The sequence below is a fragment of the Cricetulus griseus genome, chromosome 4 (assembly GCF_003668045.3).
Source record: "Cricetulus griseus strain 17A/GY chromosome 4, alternate assembly CriGri-PICRH-1.0, whole genome shotgun sequence".
NCBI lineage: Eukaryota > Metazoa > Chordata > Mammalia > Rodentia > Cricetidae > Cricetulus > Cricetulus griseus.
The window spans coordinates 175,899,598-175,922,437 of record NC_048597.1 but is presented as its reverse complement, the minus strand read 5'-3'; the positions used below and the strand labels follow the sequence as shown (position 1 = coordinate 175,922,437).

At 40.7% G+C, this 22,840-nt stretch overlaps 1 protein-coding gene and 1 non-coding gene across 3 annotated transcripts; both read right to left on the bottom strand.

The window, feature by feature from the left end:
- Positions 1-1,726: 1,726 nt before the first annotated feature.
- On the bottom strand, positions 1,727-20,213 carry Tipin (TIMELESS interacting protein). 2 transcript variants are annotated; one of them, XM_027411366.2, is made up of 8 exons: positions 20,068-20,213; positions 15,969-16,104; positions 14,983-15,061; positions 14,680-14,755; positions 12,554-12,676; positions 12,275-12,338; positions 5,644-5,850; positions 1,727-2,225 (listed from the first exon to the last, which is right to left on the bottom strand). In XM_027411366.2, the coding sequence occupies exons 2-8, from the start codon at positions 16,096-16,098 to the stop codon at positions 2,038-2,040; spliced, it is 867 nt and encodes a 288-aa protein (XP_027267167.1). In that variant the 5' UTR covers positions 16,099-16,104; positions 20,068-20,213; the 3' UTR covers positions 1,727-2,037. The 2 variants fall into 2 exon arrangements, with proteins under 2 accessions (XP_027267167.1, XP_035299657.1); XM_035443766.1 differs by lacking the exon at positions 20,068-20,213 and adding an exon at positions 19,723-19,822 and having other exon boundaries at positions 15,969-16,091.
- LOC113835251 lies at positions 10,629-10,764 on the bottom strand. The gene has a single exon (XR_003484626.1).
- Positions 20,214-22,840: the final 2,627 nt, after the last annotated feature.

Here is a 22,840-nt window from a genome sequence, read left to right as displayed (position 1 = left end):
GTACTGTCTTTCCAAACTTAACCACTTGATGTTCTAGCTGAAGGAAATTTAAGTGGGTACTTCACATATTTGTGCAGTGTTCTCATAACTCATTGACATAGAATTAACTCCCTATGTAAACTTGCTTTTTTGGCTTTTTTCTTTTCCAAGACAGGGTCTCACTATATAGCTATGGCTGGTCTAGAACTCAATACAAAGACCAGAGTAGCCTTGAACTCAGAGATCCATCTATCCCAAATGCTGGGATTAAAGACATGCACCACTACTCCTGACCACTAGAAATTGGCTTTTCAGCAGTTGAGTAGACAGTGATGGGGCTGTAAAAGGCAGGTTGCTAGTCTCTTTACAGTGTATCCCAAATGATCTTGCTTCAAATCAATTTAGTTTTTTGAGACAGGATCTCACTTTGTAGTCTTGGCTAGCCTAGACTGTACAGACATTGAGATCTGCCTCTCTGCCTCTGGACTATTGGGATTAAATAAATGTATGTGCCACCACACTTGGCTCAAATTCATCCTTTCAAATGAAGTTTACTTTTGTAATTTATTTATTTATTTATTTAGTATACAGTATTCTGTCTGCATGTATGCCTGGAGGCCAGAAAAGGGCACCAGATCTCATTACAGATGGTTGTGAGTCACCATGTGGTTGCTGGGAATTGAACTCAGAACCTCTGGAAAAGTGGTCAGTGCTCTTAACCTCTGAGCCATCTCTCCAGCCCTACTTTTGTAAATTTTACAGACATATTTAGATCACAGGCCCCTTTGGCATCATTTAGCCAATTCAGGTCCACCTTCTTCAAAACTTATTTCATGTTTGATTTATGATTTCCCAATTGTTCTGGCACTAGCTGGACACAGAGCATAGAAAGGGCAGTGTAAATCTTGCCTCAAACTCCTTTACCACCCTCAAATTCTATTGTGTACCTCCAATGGCCAGGCCTTTGAGAAGTGTTCCCAAATTTACCACTGGAAAAGTAATACTTCTCCCACCCACCCTTCTCTGATCTAGTCAGTGAGTGTGCCTGGAAGCCTGATGCAGCCTTCCTGGTAAGCCATTTCTCCAGGTATCTGATAGGGGCATGCTGAGACCAGCCTTCTTCTTCTAGCTGTTCCCTGTCTAAACAGTGAGCCTGTCCTCTTGATTAATTTTTCCCTGGCCAATCACTGAGGTAGTTCCCATAAGCCCACAACCCATAGTCTGTGCCCAACTTCCTGGCTTTCCAAACCATCTTTGTTACTCCCAATTTACAGTCAGCCCAAGATGTCACCTATCCTGGCTTAGGAATGGAAGCCACTGTAGCACCATAACCCATTCCCTAAGGAAGAGGCAAGAGACTTTTTTTCTTTAAAACTACTGTCTTTGTCACTAAATGTTATCTCCTCCATCTTCAGTCTTTTCCCCAATTCTAGTGGGTATTTGCTGCTGAGAACCAGACCATAAACTTCTTAACCTGGTGTATCTCAGCTGGAGTTAGCCCCTCCACCACGTTCATAAAGCAACCAAACTCCAGTCAGGTTCTCTTCATCTGGTCCCATCAAGATGACATACAAACTTGTAGTCCTAGCACTTGAGGGCAAAAATAGGGAGGTTCACCACAAATTTCAGGCCAGTCAGGACGACATGAGAGTGGGTCTCAACAAAACTACCATCAAAACCCTTAACCATTTTAGCAAAAGTTTAAATTATGTAACTAAACCATGGTGAGAAATGCAAATCCTGAGCATTGTTTGCAAAATACATTTCTTTATAAAAACAACTCTTAATAGTCAGTGCATATTTACATTTTAAAACATTACCCAATTTAGTGAGAAAGAATTCAGTGCAAATTGGAAACAGCTTATAAAGCTGAATTTATGCAGAACACCAAAAATAATAAATAGATGTATTAAAATAGCTAAGAGACACATTGTATTTTAAGCAGGAATCCACATGAAGTCTTATGACTCAGACTTATACAAAGTAGAAAGATTTACAAATAACCCCAAACTTGCAGGATTCTATTGTAGAAATCTGGCTATTTGGAATATTTCTGGATTAGTCTGTGTTAGTATGGTCCAGCTGTTTTTCCTCTGCTTTGAACTGTTCCTCTTCATTTGTATTGGCAGAAGGAACATCATGTGGGCCATCTGCAGTGTCTGTGTTTAATCCACTTGGCTCTTCTTGATCCTCACCAGTACTGCTCTCTTCTACTGTCTGTGCCCAGGATGTACTCATTAACACATCTGAGAAAGGGATCATATCATTATTACTAATTATAAGCAACTGACTCAGTCTGGATAAATACAAATCTCTCCAAAGCTTACTTGGTAAAAACAAATCTATAATCCTCTCATTATGATTACTAAAGTCTAAGTATAAACCAGTTTTTCACACATGCATAAAACACACTTAAAATGCCAAGGGTCCCAGGAAAGCAGATGTAGCTCAATCAATTACAGAATGAATATAGATTAGCAACATGAGGCCCTGGATTAAATCCTAGCACTCTCACACAAAAAGGGCCCATTCAACTCTTCAATCTTACTCAAATGTAACTTCTCGTTCAAAATAAAATTAGAAAAAAAATAAAATAATAAAATTAGAGATCCAAAGAAATCAGATGTAAGGCAGGCAAGATGACTCTGTAGGTAAAGGTGCTTTGCTGTCAAGCCTGACTGACCCAACAGTAGGAGAGCACAGACTCTCAAGTTGTCCCAACTTGTATCCTGTGGCACACGAAGGAGCATGAATATGTGCACACACAAACAAAATGTCAACACAAACACAATTAAGTTTTATGTCAAAGTGATCTGGGAGAAAAAGAAACAAACTTTAAGACATTTTTTGCATCTGGTTAAATTTTAAGTTAGATAATATAAACAGAAAAATGAGTATTAGATCCCTAGTGTCAAGTATACTTTGAGATGGCAAAAAGCCACTGCTACCCATCATTACATCTTTGTATGATTTTTAATATTTGTTATTATTTTTTATTATGTGTAGGTATGTGCACGAGAGTGCATGAGCCCCTTGAGATTACAGTCAACAAATCTCTTGGAACTACAGTTTCAAACAGTTATAAGCCACCTGATGTGGGTGCTGAGAACACAATTCTGGTATTCTGGAACTGCAAAGTACTCCTAACCAATGAGTCATCTCTCTACCCCTTCATGATTTCTCATATATTAATAAATCTTTTGTTAAGATAAAAATGAGATTTATCTTGACTGAAAATCAAGACTAGGGGCTAGAGAGGTGGCTCAGAGGTTAAGAGCACTGGATGCTCTTCCGGAGGTCCTGAGTTCAATTCCCAGCAACCACATGGTGGCTCACAACCATCTGTTATGAGATCTGGTGACCTCTTCTGGTGTGCAGATATACATGGAAGCAGAATGTTGTATACATAATAAATAAATAAAATCTTTAAAAAAAAAAAAAAAGAAAAGAAAATCAAGACTAGGCCACAACATTTGCTTGAGAATTGTTATATTGGATGAAACATTATACAACATGTTATTTACTTACTACAATTCTTTTTGTAGGTTTTTATTTTATTTATATGTACATGTATGTGTACACACAGAAGTATGTGGGTGCCTAAGAAGGCCAGAAGAGGGCACTAGATACCTTAGAACTGCAGTTATAAGCTACTGTTAATCATATGATTTAGGTACTCACAACCAAACCCAGGTCCTCTAAAGGAGTAGCAAGTACTTATTTTAACTGCTGAGCCACCTCTCCAACCTCATTTGCTGTAATTATTTTTTTCCACTTCAAAAGGAAACTGGATTACGAACAGATTCATTCCCAACTTTTGTTTAGTGACAAGGTCCTTCCTTTGTAGCTCAGGCTAGCCCAGAACTATGTAGCTCAAGATACCCTCACTTAATCTCCCTGTATCAGTCTAGTAAGTGCTGATGTATGCCACTAAACCTGGCTCATAAACGTTAAATTATTTTTAAATTAACTCTCAATAATTTCATACAATGTAGTATAAATTCTTTTAAAATACAGTTTTGAGGGGAACTAGAGAGAACACCCACAACCATCTGTAATCCTAGTCCCAGGAGATCTGACACCTTCTTCTGGCTCTCATTGGCACCAGACACACATGTGGTACACAGACATTATCTGCAGGCAAGACACTCATACACATAAAACAGTAAAGAAATAATTTTTTAAATTCAGTTTTGTGGCTAGAGAGATGGCTAAGCAGTGAAATGTACTTGCTGCTCTTGCAGGTTCTAATCACACTCACATGGTGGGTGGCTTAACAACCATCATTCAATCTAGTTCCAGAGGATCCACTGCCCTCTTCTGACCTCTGAAGGGGAAAGGAACAAAATTGTGCATACTGCCGACTATGGTGGCACACACTTTTAATCCCAGCACTTGGGAGGCAGAGGCATGTGGATCTCTGTGAGTTCGAGGCCAGCCTGGTCTACAGAGTGAGTTCCAGGACAGCCAGGGCTACACAGAGAAACCTTGTCTCAAAAAACCAAAATGAACAAATAAATTAAAAATAAAAATGGGGCTGGGCGTTGGTGGCTCATGCCTTTAATCCCAGCACTCAGGAAGCAGAAGCAGGCAGATCTCTGTGATTTGGAGGCCAGCCTGGTCTACAGAGCAAGTTCCAGGACAGCCTCCAAAGCCACAGAGAAATTCTGTCTCAAAAAAACAAAAAGTGAGCCCTTGACATAAGGGTTTGTTTATTAAAAGAGAAAAGAAAAATGGGAAGTTTAAGGCAATTTTTAAAGTGGGAAAGAGATGGTACAGACAACTATAAAAAGCGTAACTCACAAAAGTGGGACAATGTATTAGAAAGCATTTTAGTAGCCAAGTGCATGGCACACAACTGCATTCCCATCACCTTAGGAGGCTGAGGCAGAAGATCATTAAGTGGATAAGTGGGAAGTTACTTGTCTAACTTAGTAAAACATAAACTCAAAATTAAAATTTAAGGAAGGACTGAAGATTCAGTTCCTTGAAAGAGTGCTTACCTAGCTTGTCCAAGACTCTGTTTCAATTTCCAGTGTCTGCCATTCCCTAAAAAGGCATTTTAGTACCCTATTTACATCACAGAAAATTACTATTAATCCTGAGTTAGTACAGAAGATGCTGCATTATAAAGTATCATAAGCTGGAGTGGTGATGCAAGCCTATAGGCTGACAAAAGGTAAAGGCAAGTTCAAGGCCTGACTAGGATATAGAATTAGTTTAAGATCCTGCCTCAAAACAAACAAACAAAAAGAGAAAGAGAGTATGTGTGTGTGGATCTAGCTTAGTACAATACCTGCCTAGCTTGTGCAAAGTGCTGGGTTCAGTCCCCAAAACTAAAATATATTGATTCCACAATAATAATTTTCCTAAGTATGATCCTAAAAATATGTGTAAAGTGCTTTAAGTCAGAGAAGAATATATTGTTGAAGGATTTGGCACTCTAAGAGAATTATCCAGAAAACCAACTTAGACTTAAACATTCTTTACAGATTCCAAATAGCAAACACACATACACTGACACTCTCTCTAAAATATACATAAACTTAACATCACTTTTCTATTCCTAGAGGTATTTTATTTCAAGAGATAGTAAAGATGTTAAAATTTCCTACATGCCCTCGATATTATATGATAGCTCATAAAAAACAGCATAAAATTTACCATTTTCTAGGGACTGGCTATTACTCAGTAGCTTTGCCTGCCTTCTTTCCAAGGCCAGCTGTTTATTTCTCTCAATTCTCTGTTGCTGTTCTTCTGTTAGGCTTCTACTTGATTCAGACGCCAACTTCTTGCTGTCAGATGAGCTTGTCAAAAAGGGATCAAATCCAGCAGCAGTTGCATCGAGGGTATTAATTTCTTCAACTTCATCTGTGGCAGAAAATAAAAAGTTAACACAACTATACTATTAGAGGAGTTGAGAAAGAACTTATACAGCATTCAGCCAAAGAAGTTTTAAAGTGGCAAGTGGCCTGACCCGAAGAAACAATCTGTAAGGTATGGAGAATAGGCCCAGTACAGCTGGGTCAAGTAAATATAAGAAATATTTACAAATCACTCTTATGGTGAGCTGGAAGTTACATCAAATGGATATGTTAAATATGTAAAAGGAGTCTAGGGAGGTAGCTTGGCTGGAATGGCATGCAAAAAGCCCTTAGTTTGATCTCTAGTACTGCATAAACTCGGTGAGGTGGCAAACTGCTATAATCCCCATATTTGGGAGATAGAAGCTATAGTCTTCATCTGTAGTGACCTCATAATCAGCTTCAGAAATAAAGACCATGTCTCAAAAATAAAACTACATAAGGAAGTCAAATGTGGTAGTAAAGACCTGTAATTCCAGCACAACAGATAGCTGTAGAGGCAGGTAGGGGAATGAGAAGTTCAATGTTCTGCTACTTTGCAAGTTCAAAGTTACCCTGGGCTACTTGAGACCTTGTTTGTTTGTATGTTTGTTTGAGATAGGGTTTAGGGCTGGCTGTCCTGGAACTCACTCTGTAGACCAGGCTAGCCTCAAACTCAGAGATCTACCTGCCTCTGCCTCGGAGTAAAGGCATGCACCACTACCACCAGGTTTGAGACCCTGTCCTAAAAAAAAAAAAAGGAAAAAGATTAAAAAAAATAATAATAAAATAAAATAAACAAACAAAAAACAGCAGGAGAGGGGGCTGGAGAGATAGCTCAGAGGTTAAGAGCACTGATTGCTCTGCTCTTCCAGAGGTCCTGAGTTCAATTCCCAGCAACCACATGGTGGCTCACAACCATCCGTTATGAGATCTGGTGCCCTCTTCTGGAGTGCAGATATACATGGAAGAAGAATGTTGTATACATAATAAATAAATAAAATCTTAAAAAAAAAAAAAAAAACAGCAGGAGAATCAGTAATGACCGGGAGTTTAGTCAGGAAGATTTAAATGAGTTGACATGTAAACACAGTTTGAAGAGGATAAGAAAACTAACTATACTGATTCAGGGGAAATTCCAGCTTTTACTTTTAATGAAATAAGTTGATTCAAATTTAAGATGGAACACTGACTTGACTGACAATAAAGAGGCGGGGGATCTCTGTGAGTTCAAGGCCAGTCTGGTCTACAAAGCAGGTTCTAAGACAGTAAGAACAACATAGTAAAAACTTCTCTTGAAAAACAAAAACAAAAAAATTAATACCTGATTTCCTTTGGAGAAAAACAACCAAGTGAAGAAAGGATAGAAGCCCAGTGAGATGGCTTAGCAAATAAAGCTGCATGATATTCACATATACAAAGTAGATAAATTCTTAAAATATAATTACAACAGGGCAGGGGTGGTATACGCCTTTAATCCCAGTACTTGCGATGCAGAGGCAGGTGTATCTCAGTGAGTTCGAGGCCAGCCTGATCTACAGAGTAAGTTCCAGGACAGCCAAAAAAATCCTGTCTCAAAAAAACCAAAAATATATTTTTAATATTATAGAAATATAATAATTATAGAAAAATAATAAAGAAAAAATATTAGTTAACATTAACAAAATTTCCAGCATTTATGAACGGGCTTCAAAAAATGAAGAACTAGAGCTGGAAGGTGAATCGATGGGTACTAATGCTTACTATGCAAGCATTAGTTCAGATCCCCAGCACTGTAACACAGGGTTGGGAGGAAAATGGTGAGAGACCCTTTCTCCAAAAAAAAAAACAAAAAACAAAAAAAAAATGTGGAAAGGCTGGGAGATGGCTCAGTGGTTAAGAACATTTGTTTTTCTTACAGAGGTTCAGTTCCCAGCACCCATACAATGTATCAAAACTCTCTGTATCTCCTGACTTCCAAGGATACCAGGTATCCACACATCTACATTATGCACATAAATACATGTGGGCAAAACACTCACAAATCAACCAAGTCTAAAATACTAATGCAGAGAATGACAGAAGATACCCAACACAGACCCCTTTGGCATGTACACATACACACAATTTTTTTATTTACATTTTTATGTTTATGGGTATTTTGCCTGTACAATGTGTGTGCCTGGTACCCAAGGAGGCTAGAAGAGGTTATCTGATCTCCTGGCACTAAAACTGGAGTTACGGTTAGCTGCCACATGGGTGCTGGGTCCAAACCAAGGTCCTCTGGAAGAAAAGCCAGTAAATGATTCTTAATCACTGAACCATCTCTCAAGACTCCTACCCCAACTCCTTTTTTTGTTTGTTTGTTTAAAGAGGGGCAAAAAAAAAAAAAAAAAAAAAGAGGGGCTAAAGTTTGGTGTGGTGGCTCACACCTAATTTTAACAATTGGGAGGCTTCGCATGGAGAATTACCACAAGTTTGAGGCAAGTCTAGGCTACACAATGGTTTCCAGGTCAGCCCAGGCTACAGAATGAAATGACTACCTCAAGAAAAAGAAATGAACAAAGAGGGGCTGGGAGAGACAGAGTAACTTAATAGTAGTAAGGCCTGCTTGCCATGTAAAAGGTTCTGGTTTAATTAACACTCAGTCCTAAGAAAGGAAGAGGGGGAGGAATAAAAGACTCATTAAGGCCAGGCAGTGAGCCGGGCGGTGGTGACTCACGCCTTTAGTCCCAGTACTCGGGAGGCAGAGGCAGGTGGATCTCTGTGAGTTCGAGACCAGCCTTGTCTACAAGAGCTAGTTTCAGAACAGAGAAACCATGTCTCAAAACACCAAAAACCAAAAGAAAAAAAAAAAAGAAAAGAAAAGTGGTGTACAGGCAGTGGTGGTACATACCTTTAATCCCAGCATCTGAGAGGCAGAAGCAGGTGGATCTGTGTGAGTTCGAGGCCAGCCTGGTCTACAGAATAAGTTCCAGGACAGCCAGAGCTACACAGACGGACCCTGTCTCGAAAAAACAAAAACCAAATAAATAAATAAATAAATAAATAAATAAATAAATAAAAAATAAAAAAGGACTCATTAAGCACAGTCCAGGACTGGAGAGATGGCTCAGAGATTAAGAGCACTGACTGCTCTTCCAGGGGTCCTGAGTTCAATTCCCAGCAATCACATGGTGGCTCACAACCATCTGTTACAAGATCTGGTGCCCTCTTCTGGTGTGCAGATATACATGGAAGCAGAATGTTATATACATAATAAATAAATAATAATTAAAAAAAGCATAGTCCATGTGATTCTAAATTCTGTTTCAATGTGTAGACCTCTGTATGTAAAACTAAAATCTGAAACATTAATCTAGTCCTATTTTCAAATAATTATATTATTAGCCCAAAACTTTCTAAATTACATCTATCCATCATGAACAGGTGAGTGTGTATTTATGTGCACATGAATGCCATGCTATGGAGGTTAGAGGACAACTCATAGGAGCTGATTCTCTCCTTCCACCACATGAGTTCCAGGGATTGAACTCTGGTTGTGAGGATTGGTAGCAAGTGCCTTTACCCGCTGAACCATTTCACCACCACCAGCCCCAACCCCAGACTTTTGGTAGAATTGTTCAATCACACTCTGCTTAAAGTTGTACAATAATATATTTTTGATAAAAGCAAACATGTTTTTATATAAGAACATGTATTAACTAAGATGAATTAATCAAATACTTGAATATTCTCTGTGTGTGAATGTGGTATGTTTAAGCATGTTTATGTGAAGGCAAGGTCAGCATCAGGTGTCTTCCAGTATCATTTCTACCTTATCTTTTCAGACAAGGTCTCTCACTGAACCTGGAGCTCAATAACTGATTTAGATTGGCTGCCCAGCAAGCCCCAGGTCCTTCTTGTCTCTACCTCCCAGCACTAGAACTATATATGCAACCACACCTGGCTTTTACATGGGTCCTGGGGAATCCAAATTCAAGTCTTCATGCTTACAAACCAAGCACTTTACCATTGAGCTATCTCCCCAGCCCCAGAAACCACTTAACTTTTACAATTTAGGATCTATTTGTTCAACATACATGGATACCTGGAGTCCTAGCACTCAGGTTTACAAACAAATAAGCAAAAAGATGGAAGAAAAATATAAGGATCTCAGATTTAGAACTCTATGTATTTTACATGCCATCGTACTTATAATTTTCTGAATGATTCATGTTAATTTAATCCATAAAAAGATTCTGTGTGGAGTCTACTATTAACCACACTCTATATTACTAATTAAAAAAGAAATGCAGGGCTGGAGAGATGGCTCAGCGGTTAAGAGCACTGACTGTTCTAGTCCCGAGTTCAAGCCCCAGCAACCACATGGTGGCTCACAACCACCTTGAATGAGATCTGGTGCCCTCTGCTGGCATTCGGGCACAAGACTGTATACATAATAAATAAATAAATAAAATCTTAAAAAAAAAAAAAAAGAAATGCAATAATGTAACACCAAACTAAGACATAGCAAAGGATTTCCATCAAACAGAGAAGCATCAAAAGTACTCACACATACAGATGCATACATAATTAAAAATACATGTTAAAAAGTTTTAAGTAGGGTGGGGGTTGTGCACACCTTTAATCCCAGCACTCAGGAGGCACCGGCAGATGGAGCTCTTGAGTTCAAGGTCAGCCTGGTCTATTACTCAAGTTCCAAGACAGCTAGGGCTGTTTCACAGAGGAAACCCTGTCTGTCTTGAAATGCTCCCCCCTACACACACACACACACACACACACACACACACACACACACACACACACACACACGTCAAGAATATTTATGTATGGAGCCATCGCACAGAAAATCTGATAACTAGACAGACTCTGTCGGCAGGAACCAACTGTTTTGATGTATGTGACTGTCTATGGTTGCACTGTACAACTAACAAATGCAATCAATACCAGGAACAGTCACGTAAGTCTTCCTAAAGTCCTATAGCCATGGATCTGTTCTTTAAGACTTTTTTTTTTTGGAAACAGGATCTTGCATACTTCAAGATAGCCTCAAACTCACTATGTAATCAAGGCTGGCTTTGAACTTGTGTGTCTCCTTGCTGGGAATAATCCTTTAAGAGTTAACTAAAAACAAGCCTGAGCTATCAGCTGAGCATTTATAATTTATATTAAACCCCCGAGTCAATTATTTGAGAATCAGCTACAAGGTCTTGGGTATTTGGGAACAGGCGGGCAGGAGAGAAACATCCAATTACTTCTCCTACTTCTACCTTCCAAATGCTGGGATTACAGACATGTGTTACCACTCATAGTTCAAGAGTCTACACATTGAATGAAATGAAAATTTCCACCAACAAATTATTTTACCTAATTTCCCAGAGACAGTTTTTCTAATGATTTATATGCATATGAACACTCTAGTTTAATGTGTATTTGTACTAGCAAGAACTGTAAAAGATCAATAAAGTCAGCGGGTTCTCAAAACAACCTTCACAACCTTTATTCAACTGCTAGAACCTACATGATGGAAAAACCAACTCCAGAAGTTGTCCTGATCTCCACACACATGCCATGACACGTGAGCACAAACACACCATAAATAAATGTTTAAAATGTCCCTACTTTATATTTTCTATAACATGTCTAATAATAATAATAATACAATTGTATCTTCTCTGATTGTTTATGTATATGAGATAGAGTCTCAGTATGTAGCCCTGGCTGTCCTTGGAGCACCTTATGCAGACCAGGCCTCAAACTCAGAAAGTTCCACCTGCCTCTGCTTCCTGAGTGCTGAATTTAAAGGCATGTGTACCAACCCTGCCAGGCTACAATCATATCTTTAGGAAATAAAGTTCAAAAGGGAAGGAGTCAAGGAAAGGTAACATGGACTTGAACAAAGTACAATGACATACACATGAAAATCTCATAATGAAGCACATTCTTCTGGGGGCGGGGAGTGAAGGAGTGAGGGAGTGAGACAGAGTCTAAGTAGATTTGGCTGTTCTGGAACTATGTAGACTAGGTTGGTATTCAACTCACAAAGATGCCTTTGACTCTTAAATGCTGAGATTAAAGGCATGTGCCACCATACCTGTCTGAAACTCATTCTTTTGTATGCTAAAACTAACAAAAAAGAAACATGTATCAAATTACTGGGCTAAGGAGATGTCTCAGTGGATAAAGGCACTTGCTGTCAATCCTGACAACCTGAGTGCAATCCCTGGGATTGACATGGGGAAAGGTTGTTCTCTGCAATCAATACCCACACAAATAAATAGGAGCTCATTAAACTCATACTTAAATACATTCTAGATTTATCAAATTTTAGACTTAACTCACTGTACAACTATTAAGTATACTATAGTTACATAAATATGGGTTAAGACCTCAGTTGTATATATAATATCTCCTACTCCAGCTAGACCCATTTCTAAAAGCTGTGATAAAGTAAATAAACTTGTAATTACCATTATTGCTAACAAAATCTTCATGTATGATAGGGAGATCAAGTCGAATTCGTTTTAAACAGGTCTGAAAAAGAGACATTTTTCCCATTTTATCAATAAGTTAGGGAGGAAACAATCATTTATTCATATCTGAAAGGGTTGTTCTTCAAATAATGGCTATTAATTTTCCTGTCTAACAAGACAAATTTCAAAAGACACCCTAATAGCAATTCAGCCTCAACTAAACCCATCCTTGTACTACTGAGCATTGTGAATGACATGCACGATAATCACACTTACCTGAACCTCCTTTTTATTTCCTAGGTTTTCAACTCTGTCAATAAAATCTTCAAATTGCAGTTTGGGGAATAGCCTATGTGCCCAGTGCTCCATGTGTCTGATTAGCGTTTTCAAGTCTTCAGCCTGACACATAAAAATAAAAATGCTGAACAAAAGACTCAATCTCACAGCTGACCCTGTCAGCAGATTTTAGCATTTAAAAGCAATGCCAAAGTCACTGCTGTCATATTTGTAAGGCTAAGAAACTTCTAGAAGGAAGCATAAGACAAAAATTTCAGAAAGCATTGAATAACAGCATTGAATACAGATTTTGTTTTAGACACAGATTTTTAGAAATTAGAGGGAAATATAGTAGGATAGGGCTGGGAAGACAGTTCAGTTGGTTACATGCCTGGAGAATAAGCCTGAGAGTCGGTATTCAATTCCTAGCCCCACATAAAACACATCCAGGTATAGTGGCTGTACTGGCTTCTTATGTCACAAGCTAGAGTCACTGGAGAGGAAGGAGCCTCAACTGAGAAAATGCCTCAATAAGATCAGACTACAGGCAGGCCAGTAGGGTAGTTTCTTAATCAATGACTCATGTGAGAGGGCCCAGGCCACTGCGGGTGATACCACTCCTGAGCAAGAGGTCCTGGGTTCTGTAAGAAAGCAAGTTGAGCAAGCCATGGTCAGCAAGCCAGTAAGCAGCATTCTTCAATGGCCTCTGCTTCAGCTCCTGCCTCCAGGTTCCTGTACCATGAGTTCCTATCCTGACTTCATTCAATGATGAACAATATGGAAGTAAAAGCTAAATAAACAATTTCCTCCCAACTTTTTTTTGGTCGTGGTGTTTCATCACAGCAATAGAAACTCTAAACAGTGGCAGACTCTTACAATCTTAATGCTGAAGAAACAAAGATAAGCTGATACTAAGGCTCACTGGATTAAAGTCTAAGGAAGCACACCTGAAATTGACCTCTGGAACACCACACATGCACACCCACAGCCATACTCACTGAGGAGAAACAGTAATACAAAATTACAACAAAGCTGCCAGGCATGGTGGCACAGACCTTTGATACCAGCACTAGAGAGACAGAGGCAGGTAGATCTCTGAGTTTGAAGTCAGTCTGGTCTATACAGTGAGTGCCAGGACAGCCAGGACTACACAGAGAATCAATCTTTCAATCTCTCTCCTCCCTCCTGTCTCCCACCCCCCACCAAAGGCCACTTTAGCATCCTTTAAATCAACTGTGAAGAGACACCATGACCAAGGTTACTACTAAAAAAAAAAAAAAGAAAAGAAAAAAAGGCATTTAAGGGGCTGGAGAGATGGCTCAGCAGTTAAGAGCAATGGCTTCCAGAAGTCCTGAGTTCAATTCCCAGCAACCACATGGTGGCTCACAACCATCTGTAATGAGATCTGGTGCCCCCTTCTGGCCTGCAGGGATACATGCAGGCAGAACACTGTATTCATAATAAATGAATAAATCTTTTTTAAGAAGCTGGAGAGATAACTCAGCAGTTAAGAGCACTGGCTTCCAGAAGCCCCGAGTTCAATTCCCAGCAACCACATGGTGGCTCACAACCATCTGTAATGCCCTCTTCAGGCAGAGAGAACACTGTGTACATAATAAATAAATCTTTAAAAAAAAAAAAAAAAAAGATTTTAAGTGGGGTCTCCCTTACAGGCTCAAAGGCTCACTCTCTCAGTCTATTCCATCATGACAAGGAGAATGGTGGCATGCAGGAAGGCTCTAGCAGCAGCTGAGAGCTACATCTTGAACTAGTAAGGGCTACACTGAGCAGGACTGGGCATGGCATGGGGCTTTTAAAAACATAAAAGCCCAACCCCAGTGGCAACAAGGCCACATCTCCCAATCCTTTGATCCTTTCAAACAGTGCCACTCCCTAGTGACTAAGCTTTTACATATGAGGGGGTGGCATTCTTATTCAAATCACCATAGCTAGCCAAGGCTAGGTAGTAATTCTCTTATCTCAAAAAAAATTAAAGTGAGTACATAGAAGTCTAAAATAAAAACCAGGGCTGGAATATATTCCAATAGTACTATTTAGCACATGTTCAAGCACTTGGTCCTGGGTCAATGCCCGGTACTAAGAAAAATTGATCAAATGTTTCTTACCTCATGACCTTTCCCCTTGAATTTTGTCTTATCAAACACATGCCTTAAAGCTGGAAGCCCTCTCTCAGAAGTTAATCTGTGAAAGAAATAATATATTGAATTTTAGGTTTATTAGCCATGTCAAAACCAAGATCCTGAGGAAAAAAAAATACTTCCTCCTGAATTAGAAGAAAAGAAAAAACTTACAAAGGGGAAAATGCTTACAGAACTATCTGATTTCCAAATCACTCAACCGAAGCTTGTAACAGTAGAAGAAAAGCACTGTGTGGAAAACTGTAAGTATATGAGAGTAACTATCCATACCTAGTAGCATCTAGCTTGGGCAGATTCCTTTTAACTGTTCTCTTTGGTGGTACAGGAACTCGTGCTCCACTCCCTGATTCTAGTGAAAAAGATCAAAATTTAGTGTTTCAAAATGTAAGCCCTGGGCCCTCAAGATCAATCAGTGGGTAATGGCACTAGCCACAAAGCCTGACTAATTATACTCACATGGTATAATGTAAGGGAAAACTGGCTCTGGAAATTGTCCTCTGACCTACACACATGCACGCACGCACGCACGCACGCACGCACACATACACATTCAGATACACACAAATGAATAAATACAGTAATTTTTTAAAAATTCAAGCCTTAGCCAGGCGTTAGTGGCGCACACCTTTAATCCCAGCACTTGGGAGACAGAGGCAGGCGGATCTCTGTGAGTTCGAGGCCAGCCTGGTCTCCAGAGCGAGTACCAGGGTAGGCTCCAAAGCTACAGAGAAACCCTGTCTCGAAAAACCAAAAAAAAAAACAAACAAACAAACAAACAAAAAAAAAAAAAAACTCAAGCCTTATTAATAAAATGTATCATTCTAATTTAATCTGCTAAAGCAGAATTGTGAGAACAAGGCTAGCCTGGAATATACTGGGAAATCTTGTCTTAAAAACCAACAAACTGGGGCCAGGCATTGATGGCGAATGCCTTTAATCCAAGCACTTGGGAGGCAGAGGCCAGTCTGTTCTACAGAGAGAGTTCCAAGACAACTCCAAAGCTAGAGAGAAACCCTGTCTCAAAATTCCACAAAAAAAAAAAAAAAAAAAAAAAAAAGGCCAGGGACATGGTTGTGTACAGCTTTAATCTCGGTACTCGGGGAGGCAGAAATAAGCACATCTCTGAGTTTGAAACCAGTATGATCTACAGAGAGTTCCAGGACAGCCAGGACTACATGGAAAAATTCTGTCTCAAAAAACTAAAAAACAAAACAAAACAAAGTTAAAGGGACACCTGTGAAATTCTCAATACACACCTTCATCAGGTTCAGCTTCTGCAGGATCTCTCTCAGGAGAGGCTGGAGGTGGGAAGGGAGGAAAAGTTTCATCTTCTACATGTTCATAATCTGGTATTTCAAACAAGCCATTCTCTTCTTGCTCTAACATTTTTTCCTCCAAAAGAAAAAAAAGTTATTTTTATCCATCCAAAACAGTCTTCCTAACTATCACACAATCTAGTTCCATCCACAGTGCAAGTCATGTTTCACTCATTTAAACCACATTCCAATTTCATCCAAGATAAAAAGTAGAGAAGACAGTAAGTATGGAGGAAAACCACTAATCAAAACCAAGGTGTAATGCAGATCCTACCACTAAATAACTGCATGTTTTCTTTAATATTGATATACATGAGTGTTTTGCCTGTCTATATGTCTGTGCATCACACATGTATACAGTGTCTGTGGAGACCAGAAGATGTCAGAATTCAAGTTAGTTTTGAACTGCCAAGTAGATGGTAATCAAATCCAGGTCCTCTGGAAGAACAGCCAGTGCTCTTAACCATTGAGACATCGCTCCAGTCCCTAGGTTACAAATTTTTATTCTTCCAACCTAGACCACAATTTGGGACTGCAGATCCCTATTATCCATTTTGCAACTCTCAACTGTCTCAAGGACATTTATTAGCTCATCATATACAAAACTGAACAACTATATGTCATCAATTCAGTGACAATCAACAAAAGACTTACAAATTACCTTTGACACTTCCTCCCTATTCTCAATATATCCTGTCTATTTAATTTTTGAAATATTCCCTTAATATTTTCCTTCAGCCAGGCGGTGACAGGACATTCCTTTAATACCAGCACTTAGGAGTCAGAGGCAGGTGGATCTCTGCGTTTAAGGCTAGCCTTGTCTACAGTGCAAGATCCAGGACAGCCAGGGCTACACTGAGAAGCCCTGTCTCAAAAAAAAGAGATGGTCCACATGTTAAACACAGCACTCAGGAAACAAGCAGGCGACCTCTGAGTTGAGGTCAATATGATCTACATAGCAAGTTCAGGACAGCTAGGGCTAGAGACTGTCTCAAAAAAGGGAAAAAAAAAAATTCAATAGGGAAAAATAATTTTTTGCTAGGCATAGTGGCAACTGTAACCCAGCACTTGAAAGAAGAGAATCAGGAACCCAAGGTCAGCCATGGCTACATAGCAAGTTAAGGCTGGCCTGAACCAAGAGACCCTTTAAGGAAAAAAAATAAAAAAATAAGGAGGCTAGAGAGATGGCTCAGCAGTTAAGAGCACTGGCTACTCTTCCAGAGAACCCAGGTACAATTCCCAGCACTCACATGATAGCTTATAACTGCTTGTAACTACAACTTCAGGGGATTCAACACCTTCACACAGTCATACATTTGGACAAAACATGAATGCACACAAAACAAAAATGAATATAAAAGAATAAAATTTAGCTGGGCAGTGGTGGCACACACCTTTACTTCCAGCACTCAAAAGGCAGAAGCAAGTGGATCTCTGAGTTTGAGGACACCCTGGTCTACAGATCCAGCCAGCTCCAGGACTGTCAGAGCTACACAGAGAAACCATCTTGAAAAACCAAAAACCAAACAAAAGAATAAAATTTATACTATGCCGACTTCATTTCATACCCCCTCTCTCTCATACTTTTTAAATTCCTTACAAAAACTATCTCTACTGTAAAGAACCTGGATATTGCCAGATGGCAGTAGCAGCATCGTACACCTTTAGTCAAAGCCCTTGGGAGACAGAGGCAGGCAGATCTCTGAGTTCAAGGCCAGGCTGGTCTACAGAGCAAGTTCTAGGACAGGCTCCAAAGCTACAGAGAAACCCTGTCTCAAAAACAAACAAGCCTGGTGGTGGTGGCATACGCCTTTAATCCCAGCACTCAGGAGGCAGAGGCAGGTGGATCTCTGTGAGTTCGAGACCAGCTAGGTCTACAAGAGCTAGGGTCTACCTTATTTCACTCACGTTTGGTAGAACAGTATTTTGCTTTAGATTTGTTTTGGTTTTTTCAAGAAAGGGCTTCTCTGTGTAGCCCTGGCTGTCCTGGAACTATGTAGACCAGGCCAGCCTTGAACTCAGAAATCCACCTGTCTCTGCCTCCTGCATACTGGGAGTATGCAAGATTTATTTTTACTTATCTATTTGCCTGTGTGTTATGAGCAACATGCATGTATAGGTGTCCAAAGAAGCAAAAGGATGATGCATCATCAGAAACTAAGAGTTACAAGCAGGTTTGAGTGGTGGGAACAGAACCCAGGTCCTTTTCAAGCACAGTAAATCTCACCCATTGAACACCAATTTTGTTGTTTGAAATAGGGTCTTATATAGGTCAAGTTGGCCTCCAACTCCTTATCCTCCTGCCTTTCCTCCCCAAGTGATAGCATTACATGTACTTTGAAAGCTCTTCCTTTATCCCTAATTTCTTTCACATTTTAACCATGACCTCTCATCAGGAAAATCTATCTCAAATCAGGAGTGATGAAACAGTCTGTAATCCCAACACACAGAAAGTAGAGACAAGAGGAAATGAGTTCAAGGCCATCCTCAGTTACACGACTTCAAGGCCAGCCTGAGACTCTTAGAGAAAGAGACCGTTCAAATGTCCCTAAATTGAATAACCCTGTGTGTGTGAGCAAGTGGAAGCCTTAAGGGCAACTTTCCAGAAATTCTCTTTTCACCATCTTGGAATCAAATTCAAGTAAGATTTGTACTGCAAGCACTTTTACCTGATAAGCCTCCTCGATGGCCCAGAATCCTCTTATAAGAATTAACATCACCATGCATAAGCTTTATAGGAATCATCGTTTCTCTATTAAGTTTTATTTATTTAATGTTACTCTCCTACAATTGAATGTAGCCCCTTAGAACAAAAATCAGACAGGTCTTTTTGTGTTCCACCACTATGTCCTAAATTCAGTACACAACAGATACTCAATATTTATTTACTGAAAAAAGGAATTAAAAAAGAATTCCAAACCAGTAACAGTGATATGCACTGTAATACCAACATTTAGGAGTCTAAAGTAGGAACCCAGGAAGCCGGTATGGACAACAGTCCTTGTCTGTACACATGCACAACACAGAATGCAGATGTAACCTAGTTGGTAGAGGGCTTGGCTGGCATTCACAAAGCCCTGGGTTCAATTCCCAGTACCCCATAAACTAGGTGTATGTATAGGGGTGCATGGGCTTGGTAATGCCAGTCCTCAGACAGATCAAGAGGCTCTGAAATTCAAGGTTATCTTTAGCAACATCAAGTGCAGACATATAGATAGATAGTTTGGGTTTTTATGTTTTGTTTTTCGAGACAGGGTTTCTCTGTGGCTTTGGAGGCTATCCTGGAACTAGCTCTTGTAGACCAGGCTGGTCTCGAACTCATAGAGATCCGCCTGCCTCTGCCTTACGAGTGCTGGGATCAAAGGTGTGCACCACCAATGCCCGGCTATGTAGTTCCACTCTAATGGAAGTTCTGAAAACAGGACTTGCAACTACAATTACTAGCAAGTAATCAGTAAAGCACGCGGTAGGGCTTTTATCAATAAACTGGTTTCTCTTAGTATATGTAAAGAATTAGTTGTTGACGAAGCTTCTTTCTCCCCCTGACAACCGTCACACATCTTTTTAGACATTGATGTCTATTTCCCCTCCTGGTCCTCAAACTCCCAGAGAAGTATGGGTAACAAATCCAACATCCTTCCCACACTCGTAAGAAACGTACAACTTTCCCAGCGGTCGTGGAGAGGCGCCTCACCTTTAAGGAGCCCAGCGCCCTGACTCGGCCTGGGTGCCTCCCTAAAAGTATCACATCTCCCTTCCGTCTTCTCCAGCCTCCTCATCCTCCCTCCCATCCAGTCAACTTCATTCACCCCACATTCTCTGTCCCGGCGCTTGGTCCCAGGGTCTGAGCGCGCCGAGAAGACGCCGCCTCAGGGGCAGGCCCGCCATCCTCCCGCCCCGGACGCCTCCCGCCCGCTCCGTCTGCTCCTCCTCAGCCGCCCTGCGGCCTAGCTGTGGCGACCCCAGTTCTCGCAGCCCAGCAGCGAACTTCGAGTGCCGCTTCTCGTTCCAGAGACTCCCTCACAGAACCGAGTCTCACCTCACAAGAACCGCAGCCACAGCCGAGCGCGCGAACGGCGCCTCTCGCGAGAGTCAGGAACTCCCTCTGCGAGAAGAGATGGGAAGTTTGGCGCCAACCGTACGCGAAGCGGCCTGGGCGGGGCCTAAGGGCTAGAGTAGCCGGGACCCGCCCACCCCCGCCCGAAAGCCTGCTTCCCCATCCCGAGCATCTTACTAGCGTGAAGCTCAGAGTTCCTTATTTTCTAGGCGCTTCATTAGCTTTTGAAATAGGACTCCGGTCTTAGAAACCGAGTGGTGGAAGCCGGGCCTGAGAGCGTACGCCTGGAACCCCAGCACTTGGGAGGCAGAGGCCGGCGGATCTCTGTGAGTTCGAGGCCAGCCTGGTCTACAGAGCGAGTTCCAGGACAACCTCCAAAGCCACAGAGAAACCCTGTCTCGAAAAATAAATAAATAAATAATAAACAAATAAATAAGTAAATGTGCTAGAGAGATGGCTTAACCATTAAAAGCACTTGTTGCTCGTGCAGAAGACTCAAATTTGGTTTCCAGCACCGACTTAGTGGTTCACAACCTTGTGTGGTACCAGGGCATCTGAGGCCCTCTCCTGGCCTCCAGAGCACCAAGCAAATTACATACAAAAAGCCATGCAAATAAAAGATGTCTTTGAAAAAATGAGACGGTGAGAAAAACAATGCTAACCTCATGACTGTGTAACCCCACATCCACGTACAAAATAATAGTAGAGCTGGATGGAGTTAGAGAGATTCCTTAACAGTATTCGCTGCTCTTTGCGTTAATCCCAAAAATTCAAGGAGAAAACACATCGACCCAAATCATCATGGCTAAATTAATTAAAGCAAGCTTTTTTACTCATCTACACCTAAAAGTAGGGTTCCAAAGATCAACCTTGGATGTGTGGAAAACAAGGTTTTTATAGCTCAGGGGTTGGGGGTTTCCAAATGGGACATTTGGTGGACAAAATAGACGGGGCTACAGGAGCAGAACATAAGCATAACAAGTTCAACCTTCTGGAGCAAAGAAATAGCTGCAAGCTAGCTGATAACAAGGGAGTCATAACAACCTTGTGAAACGTGAAACAAAGGTAGGGTAGCAAGATGGTTATTACTATTTCTTGAAACAGACATGGCTGCTGTTTCCTGGAACAAGGAGTATAGAACCATTTGTAGCTAAGGTTACAGGAGGGGCATTGCCTAGTCCTTGAGAAAAGAGGTTTAATCATAAACAGGAATAAGCCTATTTGCCTTTAATATAAGGTGGCTTTTAAGCCTAAAATGAAGGCAGATTGGTTCATCACTTGCAGAGAACACAGATTCTGTTTCTAAAACCCACATGGCTACTCACAACCACCTGGAACTCCAGATCCAGGGGCTCTGCTGCCCTCTTCTGACTTCTGGTGGCACTGCACACACCAGTGCACTTAATTTACAGATAAAAGTCACATGCATAGATGGGCGATAGTGGTGAAGGTTTTAATCCCAGCACTCGAAAAGCACAGGCAGGTGGATCTCAAGGCCAACCTAGTTTACAGAGCAAGTTCCAGGACAGCCAGGAAACCTTGTCTTAAAAAAGAAAAGAACAAAAACCCACATAATTAGTACTGGAGCAATCCCTTAGCAGATGAAAGCTCTTGCCACCAAGCTTGACTGAGTTCAATCCTAAGTGAAAGGAGAGAACACACTCCTGAAAAATTGTTTTTTGACCTCCACATGTGGACCACAGTGAACACACACACATTCACACACGTGCACACACACACAAACACAATTAATAAATAAATCTTTTTTATTTTTTAATTTTCTAAGACTTATTTATTATGTATACAGTGTTCTGTCTGCGTGTATCCCTGCAAGCCAGAAGAGGGCACCAGATCTCATTACGGATGGTTGTGAGCCACCATCAGCCTGATCCCCAATAATCACAAAGAGGTTTACAATAATTATAAGTGCTCAACCAAGGGCTGGAGAGATGGCTTAGCCATTAATGGCTAGGCTCACAACCAAAATATAAATGCTTGGCCAAAATCTCAGGCTTGTTACTAGCTAACTCTTTTTCTCTTTTTAAAGATTTATTTATTACATATACCTACAAGCCAGAAAAGGGCACCAGCTCTCATTATAGATGGTTATGAGCCATTATGTGGTTGCTGAGAATTGAACTCAGGATGTCTGGAAGACAGGCTAGTGCTCCTAACCTCTGGGCCATTTCTCTACTAGCTAAGTCTTACACCTTAAATTAAGCCATTTATATTAATCTACATTCTGCCACGTGGCATTACTTCTCTTTCATCTTGTGCCTCCTGTTTCCTCTGTGTCTGGCTGGCAACTCCTCTGACTCCCCCTTCTTCGTCCCGCTGTCCTTAGTTTGGTTCTCCCAACCAAGCTTATCCTATCCGGTTATTGGCCAATCAGCTTCTCTAGTAAACCAATCACAGTGACATATATTCATACAATGTAAAGGAGTATTGCATGGAAAACTTCCATGGTTGCACATTATACCACAATTTACTAAACATCCCTTTTATTGATGGATGTTTGGAAAGTTTCTAGTTGTGCAACTATGTACAGCACAGCCACTGACCATGTGTATGTATGTTAACTTAAGGAGCAAAGACCTGAAAAGACAAGAAGGAATGAGATCAAGGTCACAGATGGAGGGGATGGCCTTAGATAGAAAAGTGGAGCAGTTCCCTCTGATGGGAGTTTAGATGTAGGCATTATGGGTTTGTGAGAGAAAGCTAAGGGGCCGAGAAGATGACCAACTCACACCAGGGC